At 36.5% G+C, this 17248-nt stretch overlaps 1 protein-coding gene across 1 annotated transcript in view; it reads right to left on the reverse strand.

The window, feature by feature from the left end:
- The window catches only part of LOC142335829 (eukaryotic translation initiation factor 3 subunit C-like), a 137829-nt gene that overhangs the window by 24028 nt on the left and 96553 nt on the right, over nt 1–17248 (reverse strand). The window contains exons 2-3 of the mRNA XM_075384160.1: nt 11909–12105; nt 11630–11825 (exon numbers count right to left, since the gene is read on the reverse strand). Coding sequence (XP_075240275.1) covers nt 11630–11825; nt 11909–12099 — 387 coding nt within the window. The 5' untranslated portion in view covers nt 12100–12105. The remainder of the gene's footprint in view (nt 1–11629; nt 11826–11908; nt 12106–17248) is intronic.

Here is a 17248-nt window from a genome sequence, read left to right on the forward strand (position 1 = left end):
GACATAAATAATTTAATAGTAATAACAATATCAAAATTCTCGAAGCCCCCCAATCAAATATTCATTCAAGTTCAATTTTAGTCAAAGTTAGTTTCTCTGTGTTTCTGCAGTCATTTCACGAGCATGATAATCTACTTAAAATTTTTCTGCAGTTATAATTCTCTTAACCAGAAATCACTTTCCTGCCATTACTTCAATTTCGTGTCGCCAAATATAACATTCGGGTCATTTGACCAGTTAGATGTGAGTTCCAAACCTATTTCCTCCATTCTACATTATATTAAACATAACCCGACTACCGTTGGACATATTTCTCTAGAATGACAGGCGGGGCGATTTAGTTCAGTCGGCTGTAGCAAGGAAAAACTTTTCCTAATGGGTACGAAAATTCTGAAATACCAAAACGCGGACTATTTCTCAATATGAACAACTTAGGTCAAGCAAAAAAAAATCGAGAAGTCAAGCGTGAAAAATTCACTAAAGTGAAATCGAAAGAATTTTCTAGAAGAGAACGGTCAAGCAAAAATTTTGCATTAAAAATACACACACGTTTACAAAAATTGCTTCAAACTTCGTTCGACAGAAATTAATCATATATGATGGCTACAACGACGAAAAAACAGGCATTTTGAGCTACAGTGATAGAGAAAGCAATTCAAGCCATTGTAGGAAGTCTGACGCTTCTATCTTTTTGAGCTGGGTGCTGCCTGCCTTCAACAAATTATTCCTAGGAAATAAGTCGGAAAATGTAGCTAGCAAAATGTTTTCAGTGCACCCAGCTAGCTAGGCGACGCACGTTTTGCTTTATCACATAGAACACTTTCAACACGTTTCTTATATTCTTCCAGGATAGTCATTCGTGTCATATCAGATGTGAAGATATTGCCCATTTCGTTCTAAGACAGCATGTTCTAGAGTTTCATTGTTGTGCTGCCGTTCATAGTCAGAACTTTGCATTCTGATTGAACCTCATCATGTTTTCTATTTGCGTCCAGAATCTACATGCATCTACGACGAGCGACAATGTCTTCTTGAAGATGTTGAAGATACCAATAAATTTTTACTGGACTCAGCTGTTACACACTGATTTGTAGCGTGTTCCTCGCGGTGTTCTTGAGGTTAATATTCGGAGTAATTAACTTGACTAATCGCCATTGTATAAGGACTTATTTAGATGTTTCATCGTGCGGTTTTTAGCAGACATATTTTGAATAAAATTAGCTAGAAATAGCCTTTTATTGAGCGGTTCAGATGCGTGATATATCGACTAATTGCCTTGTATTTTAAAGCCTTACTCAGGCTTTATAAAGCTCTCAGGAAGCCTGTTTCCACTTAGCACCTTATAAAGATTTTCCAGTTCAATCTTTATTTACTTAAACAGAAACTTCAACAGAAATTAAAAAATCAAGAAGTCAAGCGAGAAAGAGTCACTAAAGTGAAATCGAAAGAATTTTCTAGAAGAGAACGGTCAAGCAAAAATTTTGCATTAAAAAAACACACACGTTTACAAAAATTGCTTCAAACTTCGTTCGACAAATTAATCATATATGATGGCTACAACGACCAAAAAACAAACATTTTGAGCTACAGTGATAGAGAAAGCAATTCAAGCCATTGTAGGAAGTCTGACGCTTCTATTTTTTTGAGCTGGGTGCTGCCTGCCTTCAACAAATTATTCCTAGGAAATAAGTCAGAAAGTGTAGCTAGGAAAATGTTTTCAGTGCATCCAGCTAGCTAGGCGACGCACGTTTTGCTTTATCACATAGAACACTTTCAACACGTTTCTTATATTCTTCCAGGATAGTCATTCGTGTCATATCAGATGTGAAGATATTGCCCATTTCGTTCTAAGACAGCATGTTCTAGAGTTTCATTGTTGTGCTGCCGTTCATAGTCAGAACTTTGCATTCTGATTGAACCTCATCATGTTTTCTATTTGCGCCCAGAATCTACATGCATCTATGGCGACCGACAATGTCTTCTTGAAGATGTTGAAGATACCAATAAATTTTTATTGGACTCAACTCTTACGCACTGATTTTTAGCGTGTTCCTCGTGGTGTTCTTCAGGTTAATATTCGGAGTAATTAACTTGACTAATCGCCATTGTATAAGGACTTATTTAGATGTTTCACAGTGCGATTTTCAGCAGATATATTTTGAATAAAGTTAGCTAGTAATAGCCTTTTATTGAGCGGTTCAGATGCGTGATATCGACTAATTGCCTTGTATTTTAAAGCTTTAATCAGTCGTTATTAAACTCTAAGGAAGCCTGTTTTAACTTATAAAGATTTTCCAGTTCAATCTTTAAATATTTTAACAGAAATTTTAATAGAAATTAAAAAAATCAAGAAGTCAAGCGTGAAAAGGTCACTAAAGTGAAATCGAAAGAAAGTTCTTGAAGAGAACAGCCAAGCAAAAATTTGAATTAAAAATACACACCTGTTTACAATAATTGCTTCAAACTTCGACAGAAATTAATCACATATGATGGCTACAAAGACGAGTAAAACAGGCATTTTGATCTACAGTGATATAGAAAGCAATCCAAGCCATTGTAGGAAGTCTGTAGCTTCTATCTTTTTGAGCTGGGTCTTCCTGTCTTCAACAGAATTATTCCTAGGAAATAGGTCGGAAAATGTATCTAGGAAAATGTTTTGAGTGCACCCAGCTAGCTAGGCGACGTAGGTTTTGCTTTATCACATAGAACACTTTCAATACCTTTCTTATCTTCTTCCAGGATAGTCATTCGTGTCAAATCAGATGTGAAGATATTGCCCATTTCGCTCTAAGACAGCATGTTCTAGAGATTCATTATTGTGCTGCCGTTCATACTCAGAACTTTGCATTCTGATTGAACCTCATCATATTTTCTATTTGCGTCCAGAATCTACATGCATCTACGACGAGCGACAATGTCTTCTTGAAGATGTTGAAGATACCAATAAATTTTTACTGGACTCAACTGCTACGCACTGATTTTTAGCGTGTTCCTCGTGGTGTTCTTGGGGTTAATATTCGGAGTAATTAACTTGAATAATAGTCATTGTACAAGGGCTTATTTAGATGTTTCACAGTGCGATTTTCAGCAGATATATTTTGAATAAAGTTAGCTAGTAATAGCCTTTTATTGAGCGGTTCAGATGCGTGATATCGAATAATTGCCTTGTATTTTAAAGCTTTAATCCGTCGTAATTAAACTCTAAGGAAGCCTGTTTTAACTTATAAAGATTTTCCAGCTCAGTCTTTAAATATTTTAACAGAAATTTTACTAAAAATTAAAAAAATCAAGAAGTCAAGCGTGAAAAGGTCACTAAAGTGAAATCGAAAGAAAGTTCTTGAAGAGAACAGCCAAGCAAAAATTTTGCATTAAAAATACACACCCGTTTACAATAATTGCTTCAAACTTCGACAGAAATTAATCATATATGATGGCTACAAAGACGAGATGACAAGTAAAACAGGCATTTTGAGCTACAGTGATAGAGAAAGCAATCCAAGCCATTGTAGGAAGTCTGTAGCTTCTATCTTTTTGAGCTGGGTGCTTCCTGTCTTCAACAGAATTATTCCTAGGAAATAGGTAGGAAAATGTAGCTAGGAAAATGTTTTGAGTGCACCCAGCTAGCTAGGCGACGTAGGTTTTGCTTTATCACATAGAACACTTTCAACACCTTTCTTATATTCTTCCAGGATAGTCATTCGTGTCATATCAGATGTGAAGCTATTGCCCATTTCGCTCTAAGACAACATGTTCTAGAGTTTCATTATTGTGCTGCCGTTCATACTCAGAACTTTGCATTCTGATTGAACCTCATCATGTTTTCCAGAATCTACATGCATCTATGACGAGCGACAATGTCTTCTTGAAGATGCTGAAGATACCAATAAATTTTTATTGGACTCAACTCTTACGCACTGATTTTTAGCGTGTTCCTCGTGGTGTTCTTGAGGTTAATATTCGGAGTAATTAACTTGAATAATCGTCATAGTACAAGGGTTAATTTAGATGTATCACAGTGCGATTTTCAGCAGATATAATTTGAATAAAGTTAGCTAGTAATAGCCTTTTATTGAGCGGTTCAGATGCGTGATATATCGACTAATTGCCTTGTATTTTAAAGCTTCACTCAGTCGTTATTAAACTCTAAGGAAGCCTCTTTTAACTGATAAAAATTTTCCAGTTCAATCTTTAAATATTTTAACAGAAATTAAGAAAATCAAGAAGTCAAGCGTGAAAAGGTCACTAAATGAAATCGAAAAAATGTTCTAGAAGAGAGCAGTCAAGCAAAAATTTTGCATTGAAAACACACACGTTTGCAATAATTGCTTCAAACTTCGTTCGACAGAAATTATTCATATGTGATGGCTACAAAGGCGAAAAAAACAGGCATTTTGAGCTACAGTGATAGAGAAAGCAATTCAAGCCATTGTAGGAAGTCTGTCGCTTCTATCTTTTTGAGCTGGGTGCTGCCTGCCTTCAACAGAATTAATCCTAGGAAATAAGTCGGAAAATGTAGCTAGGAAAATGTTTTGAGTGCACCCAGCTAGCTAGGCGACGCATGTTTTGCATTATCACAAAGAACACTTTCAACACCTTTCTTATATTCCTCCAGGATAGTCATTCGTGTCATATCAGATGTGAAGAAATTGCCCATTTCGTTCTAAGACAGCATGTTCTAGAGTTTCATTGTTGTGCTGCCGTTCATAGTCAGAACTTTGCATTCTGATTGAACCTCATCATGTTTTCTATTTGCGTCCAGAATCTACATGCATCTACGACGAGCGACAATGTCTTCTTGAAGATGTTGAAGATACCAATAAATTTTTACTGGACTCAACTGCTACGCACTGATTTTTAGCGTGTTCCTCGTGGTGTTCTTGGGGTTAATATTCGGAGTAATTAACTTGAATAATAGTCATTGTACAAGGGCTTATTTAGATGTTTCACAGTGCGATTTTCAGCAGATATATTTTGAATAAAGTTAGCTAGTAATAGCCTTTTATTGAGCGGTTCAGATGCGTGATATCGAATAATTGCCTTGTATTTTAAAGCTTTAATCCGTCGTAATTAAACTCTAAGGAAGCCTGTTTTAACTTATAAAGATTTTCCAGCTCAGTCTTTAAATATTTTAACAGAAATTTTACTAAAAATTAAAAAAAATCAAGAAGTCAAGCGTGAAAAGGTCACTAAAGTGAAATCGAAAGAAAGTTCTTGAAGAGAACAGCCAAGCAAAAATTTTGCATTAAAAATACACACCCGTTTACAATAATTGCTTCAAACTTCGACAGAAATTAATCATATATGATGGCTACAAAGACGAGATGACAAGTAAAACAGGCATTTTGAGCTACAGTGATAGAGAAAGCAATCCAAGCCATTGTAGGAAGTCTGTAGCTTCTATCTTTTTGAGCTGGGTGCTTCCTGTCTTCAACAGAATTATTCCTAGGAAATAGGTAGGAAAATGTAGCTAGGAAAATGTTTTGAGTGCACCCAGCTAGCTAGGCGACGTAGGTTTTGCTTTATCACATAGAACACTTTCAACACCTTTCTTATATTCTTCCAGGATAGTCATTCGTGTCATATCAGATGTGAAGCTATTGCCCATTTCGCTCTAAGACAACATGTTCTAGAGTTTCATTATTGTGCTGCCGTTCATACTCAGAACTTTGCATTCTGATTGAACCTCATCATGTTTTCCAGAATCTACATGCATCTATGACGAGCGACAATGTCTTCTTGAAGATGCTGAAGATACCAATAAATTTTAATTGGACTCAACTCTTACGCACTGATTTTTAGCGTGTTCCTCGTGGTGTTCTTGAGGTTAATATTCGGAGTAATTAACTTGAATAATCGTCATAGTACAAGGGTTAATTTAGATGTATCACAGTGCGATTTTCAGCAGATATAATTTGAATAAAGTTAGCTAGTAATAGCCTTTTATTGAGCGGTTCAGATGCGTGATATATCGACTAATTGCCTTGTATTTTAAAGCTTCACTCAGTCGTTATTAAACTCTAAGGAAGCCTCTTTTAACTGATAAAAATTTTCCAGTTCAATCTTTAAATATTTTAACAGAAATTAAGAAAATCAAGAAGTCAAGCGTGAAAAGGTCACTAAATGAAATCGAAAAAATGTTCTAGAAGAGAGCAGTCAAGCAAAAATTTTGCATTGAAAACACACACGTTTGCAATAATTGCTTCAAACTTCGTTCGACAGAAATTATTCATATGTGATGGCTACAAAGGCGAAAAAAAACAGGCATTTTGAGCTACAGTGATAGAGAAAGCAATTCAAGCCATTGTAGGAAGTCTGTCGCTTCTATCTTTTTGAGCTGGGTGCTGCCTGCCTTCAACAGAATTAATCCTAGGAAATAAGTCGGAAAATGTAGCTAGGAAAATGTTTTGAGTGCACCCAGCTAGCTAGGCGACGCATGTTTTGCATTATCACAAAGAACACTTTCAACACCTTTCTTATATTCCTCCAGGATAGTCATTCGTGTCATATCAGATGTGAAGAAATTGCCCATTTCGTTCTAAGACAGCATGTTCTAGAGTTTCATTGTTGTGCTGCCGTTCATAGTCAGAACTTTGCATTCTGATTGAACCTCATCATGTTTTCTATTTGCGTCCAGAATCTACATGCATCTACGACGAGCGACAATGTCTTCTTGAAGATGTTGAAGATACCAATAAATTTTTACTGGACTCAGCTGTTACACACTGATTTGTAGCGTGTTCCTCGCGGTGTTCTTGAGGTTAATATTCGGAGTAATTAACTTCACTAATCGCCATTGTATAAGGACTTATTTAGATGTTTCATCGTGCGATTTTTAGCAGACATATTTTGAATAAAATTAGCTAGAAATAGCCTTTTATTGAGCGGTTCAGATGCGTGATATATCGACTAATTGCCTTGTATTTTAAAGCCTTACTCAGTCGTTATAAAGCTCTCAGGAAGCCTGTTTCCACTTAGCACTTTATAAAAATTTTCCAGTTCAATCTTTATTTATGTTAACAGAAACTTCAACAGAATATAAAAAATCAAGAATTCAAGCGAGAAAGAGTCATTAAAGTGAAATCGAAAGAATGTTCTAGAAGAGAACGGTCAAGCAAAAACTTTGCATTAAAAAACACACACGTTTACAAAAATTGCTTCAAACTTCGGTCGACAGAAATTAATCATATATGATGGCTACAACGACGACGAAAAACAGGCATTTTGAGCTACAGTGATAGAGAAAGCAATTCAAGCCATTGTAGGAAGTCTGTCGCTTCTATCTTTATGAGCTGGGTGCTGCCTGCCTTAACAAATTATTACTAGGATATAAGTCGGAAAATGTAGCTAGGAAAATGTTTTCAGTGCACCCAGCTAGCTAGGCGACGCACGTTTTGCTTTATCACATAGAACACTTTCAACACGTTTCATATTCTTCCAGGATAGTCATTCGTATCATATCAGATGTGAAGATATTGCCCATTTCGCTCTAAGACAGCATGTTCTAGAGTTTCATTGTTGTGCTGCCGTTCATAGTCAGAACTTTGCATTCTGATTGAACCTCATCATGTTTTCTATTTGCGCCCAGAATCTACATGCATCTATGACGACCGACAATGTCTTCTTGAAGATGTTGAAGAAGATACCAATAAACGTTTAATGGACTCAATTGTTACGCACTGATTTTTAGCGTGTTCCTCGTGGTGTTCTCAGGGTTAATAATCGGAGTAATTAACTTGAATAATCGTCATTGTTTAAGGGCTTATTTAGAAGATTCACAGTGCGAATTTTAGCAGATATATTTTGAATAAAGTTACTAGTAATAGCCTTTTATTGAGCGGTTCAGATGCGTGATATATCGACTAATTGCCTTGTATTTTAAAGCCTTACTCAGTCGTTATAAAGCTCTCAGGAAGCCTGTTTCCACTTAGCACTTTATAAAAATTTTCCAGTTCAATCTTTATTTATGTTAACAGAAACTTCAACAGAATATAAAAAATCAAGAATTCAAGCGAGAAAGAGTCATTAAAGTGAAATCGAAAGAATGTTCTAGAAGAGAACGGTCAAGCAAAAATTTTGCATTAAAAATACACACGTTTACAAAAATTGCTTCAAACATCGTTCGACAGAAAATAATCATATATGATGGCTACAAAGACGAGTAAAACAGGAATTTTGAGCTACAGTGATAGAGAAAGCAATTCAAGCCATTGTAGGAAGTCTGTCGCTTCTATCTTTTTGAGCTGGGAGCTGCCTGCTTTCAACAGAATTATTCCTAGGAAATAAGTCGGAAAATGTAGCCAGGAGAATGTTTTGAGTGCACCCAGCTAGCTAGGCGATGCACATTTTGCTTTATCACATAGAACACTTTCAACACCTTTCTTATATTCTTCCAGGATAGTCATTCGTGTCATATTAGATGTGAATATACTGCCCATTTCGTTCAAAGACATCATTTTCTAGAGTTTCATTATTTGTGCTGCCGTTCATGATCAGAATTTTGCATTCTGATTGAACCTCATCATGTTTTCTATTTGGGTCCAGAATCTACATGCATCTATGACGAGCGACAATGTCTTCTTGAAGATGTTGAAGAAGATACCAATAAATTTTTACTGGACTCAACAGTTACGCACTGATTTTTAGCGTGTTCCTCGGGGTGTTCTCAAGGTTAATAATCGGAGTAATTAGCTTGAATAGTCGTCATTGTTTAAGGGCTTATTTAGATGTTTCACAGTGCGATTTTTAGCAGATATATTTTGAATAAAGTTAGCTAGTAATAGCCTTTTATTGAGCGGTTCAGATGCGTGATATATCGACTAATTGCCTTGTATTTCAAAGCCTTACTCAGTCGTTATTAAGCTCTAAGGAAGCCTGTTTTAACTTAGCATTTTATAAAGATTTTCCAGTTCAATCTTTATTTATTTTAACAGAAACTTCAACAGAAATTAAAAAATCAAGAAGTCAAGCGAGAAAGAGTCATTAAAGTGAAGTCGAAAGAATGTTCTAGAAGAGAACGGTCAAGCAAAAATTTTGCATCAAAAATACACACGTTTACAAAAATTGCTTCAAACTTCGTTCGACAGAAATTAGTCATATAAGATGGCTACAAGGACGATTAAAACAGGCATTTTCAGCTACAGTGATAGAGAAAGCAAAGCAATTCAAGCCATTGTAGGAAGTCTGTCGCTTCTATCTTTTTGAGCTGGGAGCTGCCTGCTTTCAACAGAATTATTCCTAGGAAATAAGTCGGAAAATGTAGCTAGGAAAATGTTTTCAGTGCACCCCGCTAGCTAGGCGACGCACATTTTTTTTTATCACATAGAACACTTTCAACACCTTTCTTATATTCTTCCAGGATAGTCATTCGTGTCATATTAGATGTGAATATACTGCCCATTTCGTTCAAAGACATCATTTTCTAGAGTTTCATTATTTGTGCTGCCGTTCATGATCAGAATTTTGCATTCTGATTGAACCTCATCATGTTTTCTATTTGGGTCCAGAATCTACATGCATCTATGACGAGCGACAATGTCTTCTTGAAGATGTTGAAGAAGATACCAATAAATTTTTACTGGACTCAACAGTTACGCACTGATTTTTAGCGTGTTCCTCGGGGTGTTCTCAAGGTTAATAATCGGAGTAATTAACTTGAATAGTCGTCATTGTTTAAGGGCTTATTTAGATGTTTCACAGTGCGATTTTTAGCAGATATATTTTGAATAAAGTTAGCTAGTAATAGCCTTTTATTGAGCGGTTCAGATGCGTGATATATCGACTAATTGCCTTGTATTTCAAAGCCTTACTCAGTCGTTATAAAGCTCTAAGGAAGCCTGTTTTAACTTAGCATTTTATAAAGATTTTCCAGTTCAATCTTTATTTATTTTAACAGAAACTTCAACAGAAATTAAAAAATCAAGAAGTCAAGCGAGAAAGAGTCATTAAAGTGAAGTCGAAAGAATGTTCTAGAAGAGAACGGTCAAGCAAAAATTTTGCATCAAAAATACACACGTTTACAAAAATTGCTTCAAACTTCGTTCGACAGAAATTAGTCATATAAGATGGCTACAAGGACGATTAAAACAGGCATTTTCAGCTACAGTGATAGAGAAAGCAAAGCAATTCAAGCCATTGTAGGAAGTCTGTCGCTTCTATCTTTTTGAGCTGGGAGCTGCCTGCTTTCAACAGAATTATTCCTAGGAAATAAGTCGGAAAATGTAGCTAGGAAAATGTTTTCAGTGCACCCCGCTAGCTAGGTGACGCATATTTTTTTTTATCACATAGAACACTTTCAACACCTTTCTTATATTCTTCCAGGATAGTCATTTGTGTCATATCAGATGTGCAGATACTGCCCATTTCGTTCTAATACATCATTTTCTAGAGTTTGATTATTGTGCTGCCGTCCATACTCAGAATTTTGCATTCCGATTGAACCTCATCATGTTCTCTATTCTATCGTTAGGTTTAAGCACTCATTAAAGATTCTAAGTGAAAAGACATAATGTTACGCACTGACTTTTAACGTCTTTCTCGTGGTAATTTGAGGTTAATATTTGAAGCAAATAATGTGCATAATTATCATTTTACAAGAACTTAATTTGATGTTTCACAGTGCGGTTTTTAGCGGATATAATTTGAATAAAATTAGCTAGTAATAGCCTTTTATAGAGAGGTTCGAATGCGTGATATATCCATTAATTTGCCTTGTATTTTCAAAGCTTTAGTCTGTTGCATTTAGCTCTAAGAAAGCCTCTTTTACTTAGTAAATTAAAAAGATTTTTCCAGTTCAATCTTTATTTTAGCGAAATTAAATGACAATATTCAGAGATGAGTTTCAGAAGTTCTAAAAGATTGTTGTCAACTGATCGTCAGGCTGGTTCTCCGGTGTTCTGGTGATCGTCGTTCCGCAGGACTGTACCTTGAGCTGTATTAGTCCTTCGCAAATATTTACTGATCTACAAGTTGGGTAATTTGCGGCTTTTGTACGTCTCTTGATGTTTGTTAAGTACATATACAATTTCCGAATTAGCACCTACTTTATCAGAATGATTACTTCGCCAAGTACATAGTTTCTCATGAAGTTATTTACCAAATATGCGAATTCATCGTCAGGGAACTCAAAAAAGTAAATATTGAGGCTTTTAGGCACTTTATATGTTTATCAGTAAACTGTCAATCTGCGGTTGTTTTTAGTAAACATAAACAAATTTGGGGTTACAAGCCTAGATGGAAATCCTGGCTATATATGGCCTTGAGGTCCATCTGAAAATTAACTAAATTATAGCACTATTTATGGATATTTATAGGAAAATAATCACCTATGAGGCACGAAATAGGGGCGTGACATCAACTGAACAGGACTTGTTTCAAACATACATCGCTTGAGTTCTTCCTTTTAGGAAACATTCCGGAACAATTCAGCTTCCCGGCATCTGTGTTGATTACCGGTAGTTTTGGTACATTTCAGCATTATACGCGAAAAAGTATTCAAAGAGAGCTTCACTAGCAATGGCAAACATTGAGATGAAAATGAGGTATTCAATAATAAGAACACTTGAAAACACTAGTTTGCCAAAAAAAAAACAAACAGCTACTTTTCTTAAGTCTCCAGGGTAACTCTACGTACCTCAGTAATGAAGTCCTCAAGGTCTGCAATACATTTGATGTAGAACTCCGGAGAATCATCACCTGCTCTCGCCAAAATTGTCTTCGATTTCTCAAACACTTTGGTCAGATCCTCGAATTGTGCCATAATGCTAGAGAAATCGTTAATCTTCTTCGAGTTCTTTAAGCTTTTAATCGTGTTTTTCAGCTCTTCAAAACTAAACAAAAAGTACTCAAAACCCAAATTCTTGTCCAACATGCTTGATTATAACGGAATCAAACCGTTTGAAATGGAACAAACCGTTTATCACGCGCACTAACTACCACTCGTTTCTCGTCTTCAGCTTCATCTCCGAACATGTTCTTCACGTTGAACTTGTTCTGGGGCTTAGCTGCCGTCTTCCTAGTGACGACTTGAACCTCCTCATGATCGGAGAGATCTGATTCAGAGTCAGATGAGCTTGAATCGGATACTTGAAAAAACCGAGACATTATATCTAAAATATATCGGATAATGACCGCTCAATTAATCAAGCACACGGTTTATTCAAGCAATTAGGTAGATTTTCACCAAAACATCAAAAAGTCATCTCTGCAATTGCCAAAATTTTTTTAAAAGAAAAGCTGGTAGTTGTTGATTATAATAGTAGAATTTGCAGTATATTAGTAGAAATTTTGACGAAATTAGTAATTTTATAATAGCTTTTTATCAGCTCCTATCAGTGTTTCGCAAAAGTTTCGTATGTTGCTTAGTTTGAGCTTAACTTTTTTGGAGAAAATGCGACTTTGATGGACTTTTTCCGTCATAACCTTTTTCCAGACAAAGTTTACCCGGTTTTCTAACTCAATTTAATTCGTTGTTTTATTTTGTCGTTGCTTTTTTACTAAGCCGTGATCATCCAGTCTAATATCGAAATATAGAGGGCAAATTATACCAAACGGCATTGCAACTGGTTCGAAAAGCAAAGGTGAATATGAGCAGAAAATGTTCTGACGATGAATTTACTGCTCATGTTATTTCGTCACCTGTTGTTGTTGTTGGGGATTTTCTTTAAAGAAGGGATTTCTCCCGATCAAAAAAGTTATAGAAAATTAGTCCATGTCTCTCTGCAGTGTTGACAGTCACAACAGATCTGCCAAGTGCAGACGTTTTCTGGTTTGTACCGCATCATGATATCATTCCACATTTGCTTTAGAATTCTGTGTTTTAGGCAGTGTTGATTTCCGAAGTCAATGCTGTGATTTTTTTATTTTTTTTCTTTTTTCTCTATTTCGTTTCTTCTCTTCTCCAAAAAACAATAAAGGGCCGTGTACACCATCCGGCATCGATGGATGTAGGTCGAAAAATAGGGCATGATGAGTAGCACTTAGTAGCCGGATGCTGCACTCCAAGCTGTTCCCCTCCAGACAGTGTAAAGACGGCCCAGTCACAAAAATAAATAACAAGTGGAGAGGAAAGCACCTATATATAAGTCAATGCTGTGATGAAGTTGGTTGGCTATCCGTTGGGTGCGAAAGAATTCGCCGCGAGATTTTTCGAGTCGTTTTTTCGTTAAGTCAAAGTAACCGTCTCTTCTCATTGATCTGTTTCCAGGCAGCACCGGGTGTTTTTTGTATTTGTCGGTTGAATTTGTTGAAGACTTGATATTAGTAGAAGATCATTGAGCTGATAGTACATTGGCAAGGGTTGTAGATTTGACAAACGTAGTTGTTCGATGTAACTCAGTGTCTTGCTATTTGTTATCCAGGACACAACCTTTCGTTGAAACCGTTCCAAATTTCGCATATCTCCTCGGTTTAAGTTACAGAGAAAGGATCCGTACATTAGAACTGTCAAAATCATCGATTTGTAAAGTCCCAGTTTGATGCGGATATTAACTTTAAAGGCTACATTTCTTCTCAGGGAATAGAAGACTCAGTTACCTTTCTTCATTCTTTCTTCTAAGTGGATTTTCCAAGTCAAATCGGATTGTATCCGAATCCCTAAGTCCTTTACACCAGCTGAGGTTTGGAGGAGACTTCCACACAGTTAGAATTGGCTTTCTGGAGCTTTGAACGAAACTTTGGCGCATTTTTCAATAGCTAGACTTATTTTGTTTCGGGTGACTCAGTCTTCCAGTGCGTCGAGGTTACTCGGTACTTGGTCTGCTGGTGTTCCAATGTGGAGTATTTTTAGGTCATCCGCGAACATGAAGGGTTCGCCAAATCTGAGGGCATCTGGCAGGTCCTTGATGAATATACAAAATAAGATCGGCCCGAGCAGTGATCCCTGTGGTCAGCACTCTGGTGACTGGATGGTAGCTCTTAGTGAAATCATTGTTTTCACAAAAATCTGCCAACGCGGATTTCATTGTGTATAGCCTGTTTATGAAGAATCACAAGAAGCCAACGTCGTTTTACGACCCTATAATGGATATGAATTTATTTTCATTGCAGAGAATTTTGATAGGGTTGCTCAGCTTCTGAACTCAACAAAATAAACTCAGCACGATGAAACATACTTATGAAAAATGATGAAACAGATACAAAATTTGGCAAAAAAATACCTGACTGTTGCGTAGAACGGAAAAAACAAACACACAATCACTTACACAAAAATTATTCAGTATCAGCAAGTTGGTGGAATTTCAACTTCTTCACCAAGTCATTAATTCCAGAAAACATCTGAGTTATGGCAGAGTGTGCGTTTGTGCTTGAGCCAGATTCATCGAACAGTTTTCTAACATTCAGATTTAAAAAGAAACCCTTTTCTGTACCCCTAGTTAAATAGTTCATATTGGTTATGCTCTAAACAATGACACGACGGTCGAACCTTTGCAAGTGAAGTGTATGCAAATGGAACATCAAAGACAATGATAAATCGGCAAATTCATGCGAGAAGTGTGAGTTTTGGTTTCATGATCCATGTGTATCTCTATCAGTTGACGAAGTGGACTGGCTTGGAGCAAGGAAAATTTGCAAATGGATTTGTGATACCTGTGACAGTGATCAGCTCTTCCCATTCGAAGCTAAGTTGACAAACACCTTAGATGAGAATAAAATTGCTGAAAATGTTGCTGTTGCTTTGTCTGCTAAAACCGGTACCGAAATACCAAAAATTATAGAGCTAGCATTGTCTAATCATATCAAGGTCAATTTCGAAAAAGTTTTCAACAAGACTTTGCCATCTTTTCGTGATGCTGTTGTAACGAATAAGAAAAGAACGGCTAATGAGCCAATGCAGTTTCTGATTAACGGTCTGCCTGAAATGCAAATTCTTATAACAAACTTATAGAGTCTGACACGAAGCTTCTTGACGAGGTTATCAGTTTTATAGGTCTAAAATCAGACGGAAATATTGTGCAAGCAAGACGCCTTGGAAAGTTTAAAAACCCTGCTAACAATGAAAAACGCCTTTATAGACCAATTCTGATTACAACAAACAGTCCACATTTCATGGAAAATTCTTTTGCACGCAACCATTATCTAAAAGATTTTCGCATTCCAGTGTATGTCAAAAAGTTTTGGAAAAGATTTGGAAAAGAAGATTCTGTCAAAGAGATTTCAGATGATCAGTGAAGGCAAAAGTGAAAATGATTTTCGAAAAAGAAATTTAAAACCTTTCTACCAGGGTAACCTGGTGAACTTGAATGAATCGGTAAATTGACTAACAAGGAATGCTGATTGTCTACTTGTAAATTGCTAATCTATCAATCGTCTTGAAAAACGTTTAAAGTTGCTGAAAGTAGCGCAGGTGGAAAAGATTAGCTTACTATTCCTTACAGAAACTTGGCTCGATAACCAGATCACAGATTCTGAAATATTTCCTGCTGGGCCACAAACTGTTATTTAACGGTTGGACAAAAAAGGTGGACATGGCGGAATTTTAATAGCAGCGTCATCTGCTCTGCAATGTCGCATCTAGTGTTTGATTTATCAGAAGACCGTTACCACTTTTCGACTGCTTGTGCAGTTGTCCGAATAGAAAAAGCTGTGTTCTTTATTGTTGGTGTACAGACCGCCATCGTCTTCAAAATTCTTCTTTGGCAATCATATTTTGATGTAGTCGATATCATTTTATATCAACAATTTTAATACATTCTGCCTTAACCGTGGTTTGAATTCGAGTTTCGAGCTCTATGTTGTAGATGATTTTAACATGCCCAAGGTAGTTTGAGCATGTCCCTCCTCGTCTAGTTCTTTAGATAAAGTTTTATTTGATTTTTTCAAGGACTTAGGTCTAAATCAAATAATTAATTAGGCTACGCACATTCGTGGGAACTGACTAGATCTCATTTTCACTTCCCTATAGTCAATTCCATTCCATCTCCCAAGAGAGCCTTTCTCAGTCCATTCCATCTCCCAAGAGAGCCTTTCTCAGATCACTTTCCGATAATTTTTCGAGTTCCACTCATCAATGATTACAGAAGTATACGAAGTCCTAGTTACTCGAAATCATCTTTCAGTATTCAAGCGTTTAAAAAAGGGCTTTTTTCGCTGTACGAACTTCTAATTTTCCAAATTAAAGCCCCCAATTTCTTTTCATTGTAGTACTATGAGCTGAAAAAAGCATTCTCCGTTTCGAAAGCTAAAAAACACCGAAAGCGTGTATCAGCTCCATTTTTTTACTCTTCGCAAACCATGCATTTGTTAAATAAAAGCGAGACAATCAAGAGAAGGCTGGAAAAAGATTGGACACTATCGGACTCATTAAAAATGAGGGAAAATCAGAAAGAGCTTACAGAGTCAATTGAACTTGACACGAGTCTTCTTATTGAGAAATGTAATTTGACGAGCAGGAATGACTGTTTCAAGCTACTCAGGACTCTCAAAGAGACTAATGCTTTTCCGCCTGTGATGAATTACGACGGTGTCAGTTTTTCAACTGACGATAAAAAGGCAAATTGAGTCAATGGTTTATCAGCTCTGTCTATAAACGTAAACTTCACGAGAATGTCTCAACAGCTTTGGGTTCGAGTATTAAATTACAAGATATTACGTTCGGACTTTTGGAAATTGAAGAAATATTGAGCAAATGTGATGACAGTTCTTCCATGGGCTCAGATCAAGTACCACCTTTTTTGCTTCGTGATGGATGTCAAATTTTAGCCCCAGCAGTTATGGCATTATTTCAAGTTATTCAAAAATCCGCGCATTGGCCTAAAAACGGAAAACGTCATATATCACACCACTGCCCGAAAATGGTTCAATAAATGACATTAAAAACAATCGTCCGATCAGCTTGCTCCCATAGCTTTCTATTGTTTTTGAAAAAATGTTGTTCAGTTTCTTGTATCCACTAGTTAGGCCACTAATCACAAACGCTCATCACGATTTTATGAAGAGACGCAGCACAACTACTCAACTTATTTTATATTTTGATGTTCCTTACAACAATCTTGACAAAAATTTCCCTTGTGCTAGCGTCTAATTTGAGATCAGAAAGGCTTTTGATTCCGTTCCGCATCTTAGATTACTAACAGAACTGGCAGCATTTGGGTTTGACAACGCTTTTCTTCAACTTTTTTTGAATTATCTCGAAGATGGACACCAAATTTTCCGTATAGGATCTTGTTTTTCTAGGCCCTACGTTGTAACATCTGGTGTCCCACAAGAAAGTGTCCTTGGACCATTTCTGTTTATCTTGTAGATGAACGATCTT

Source organism: Convolutriloba macropyga, chromosome 1 (assembly GCF_964194025.1).
Source record: "Convolutriloba macropyga chromosome 1, txConMacr16.3, whole genome shotgun sequence".
NCBI lineage: Eukaryota > Metazoa > Xenacoelomorpha > Acoela > Convolutidae > Convolutriloba > Convolutriloba macropyga.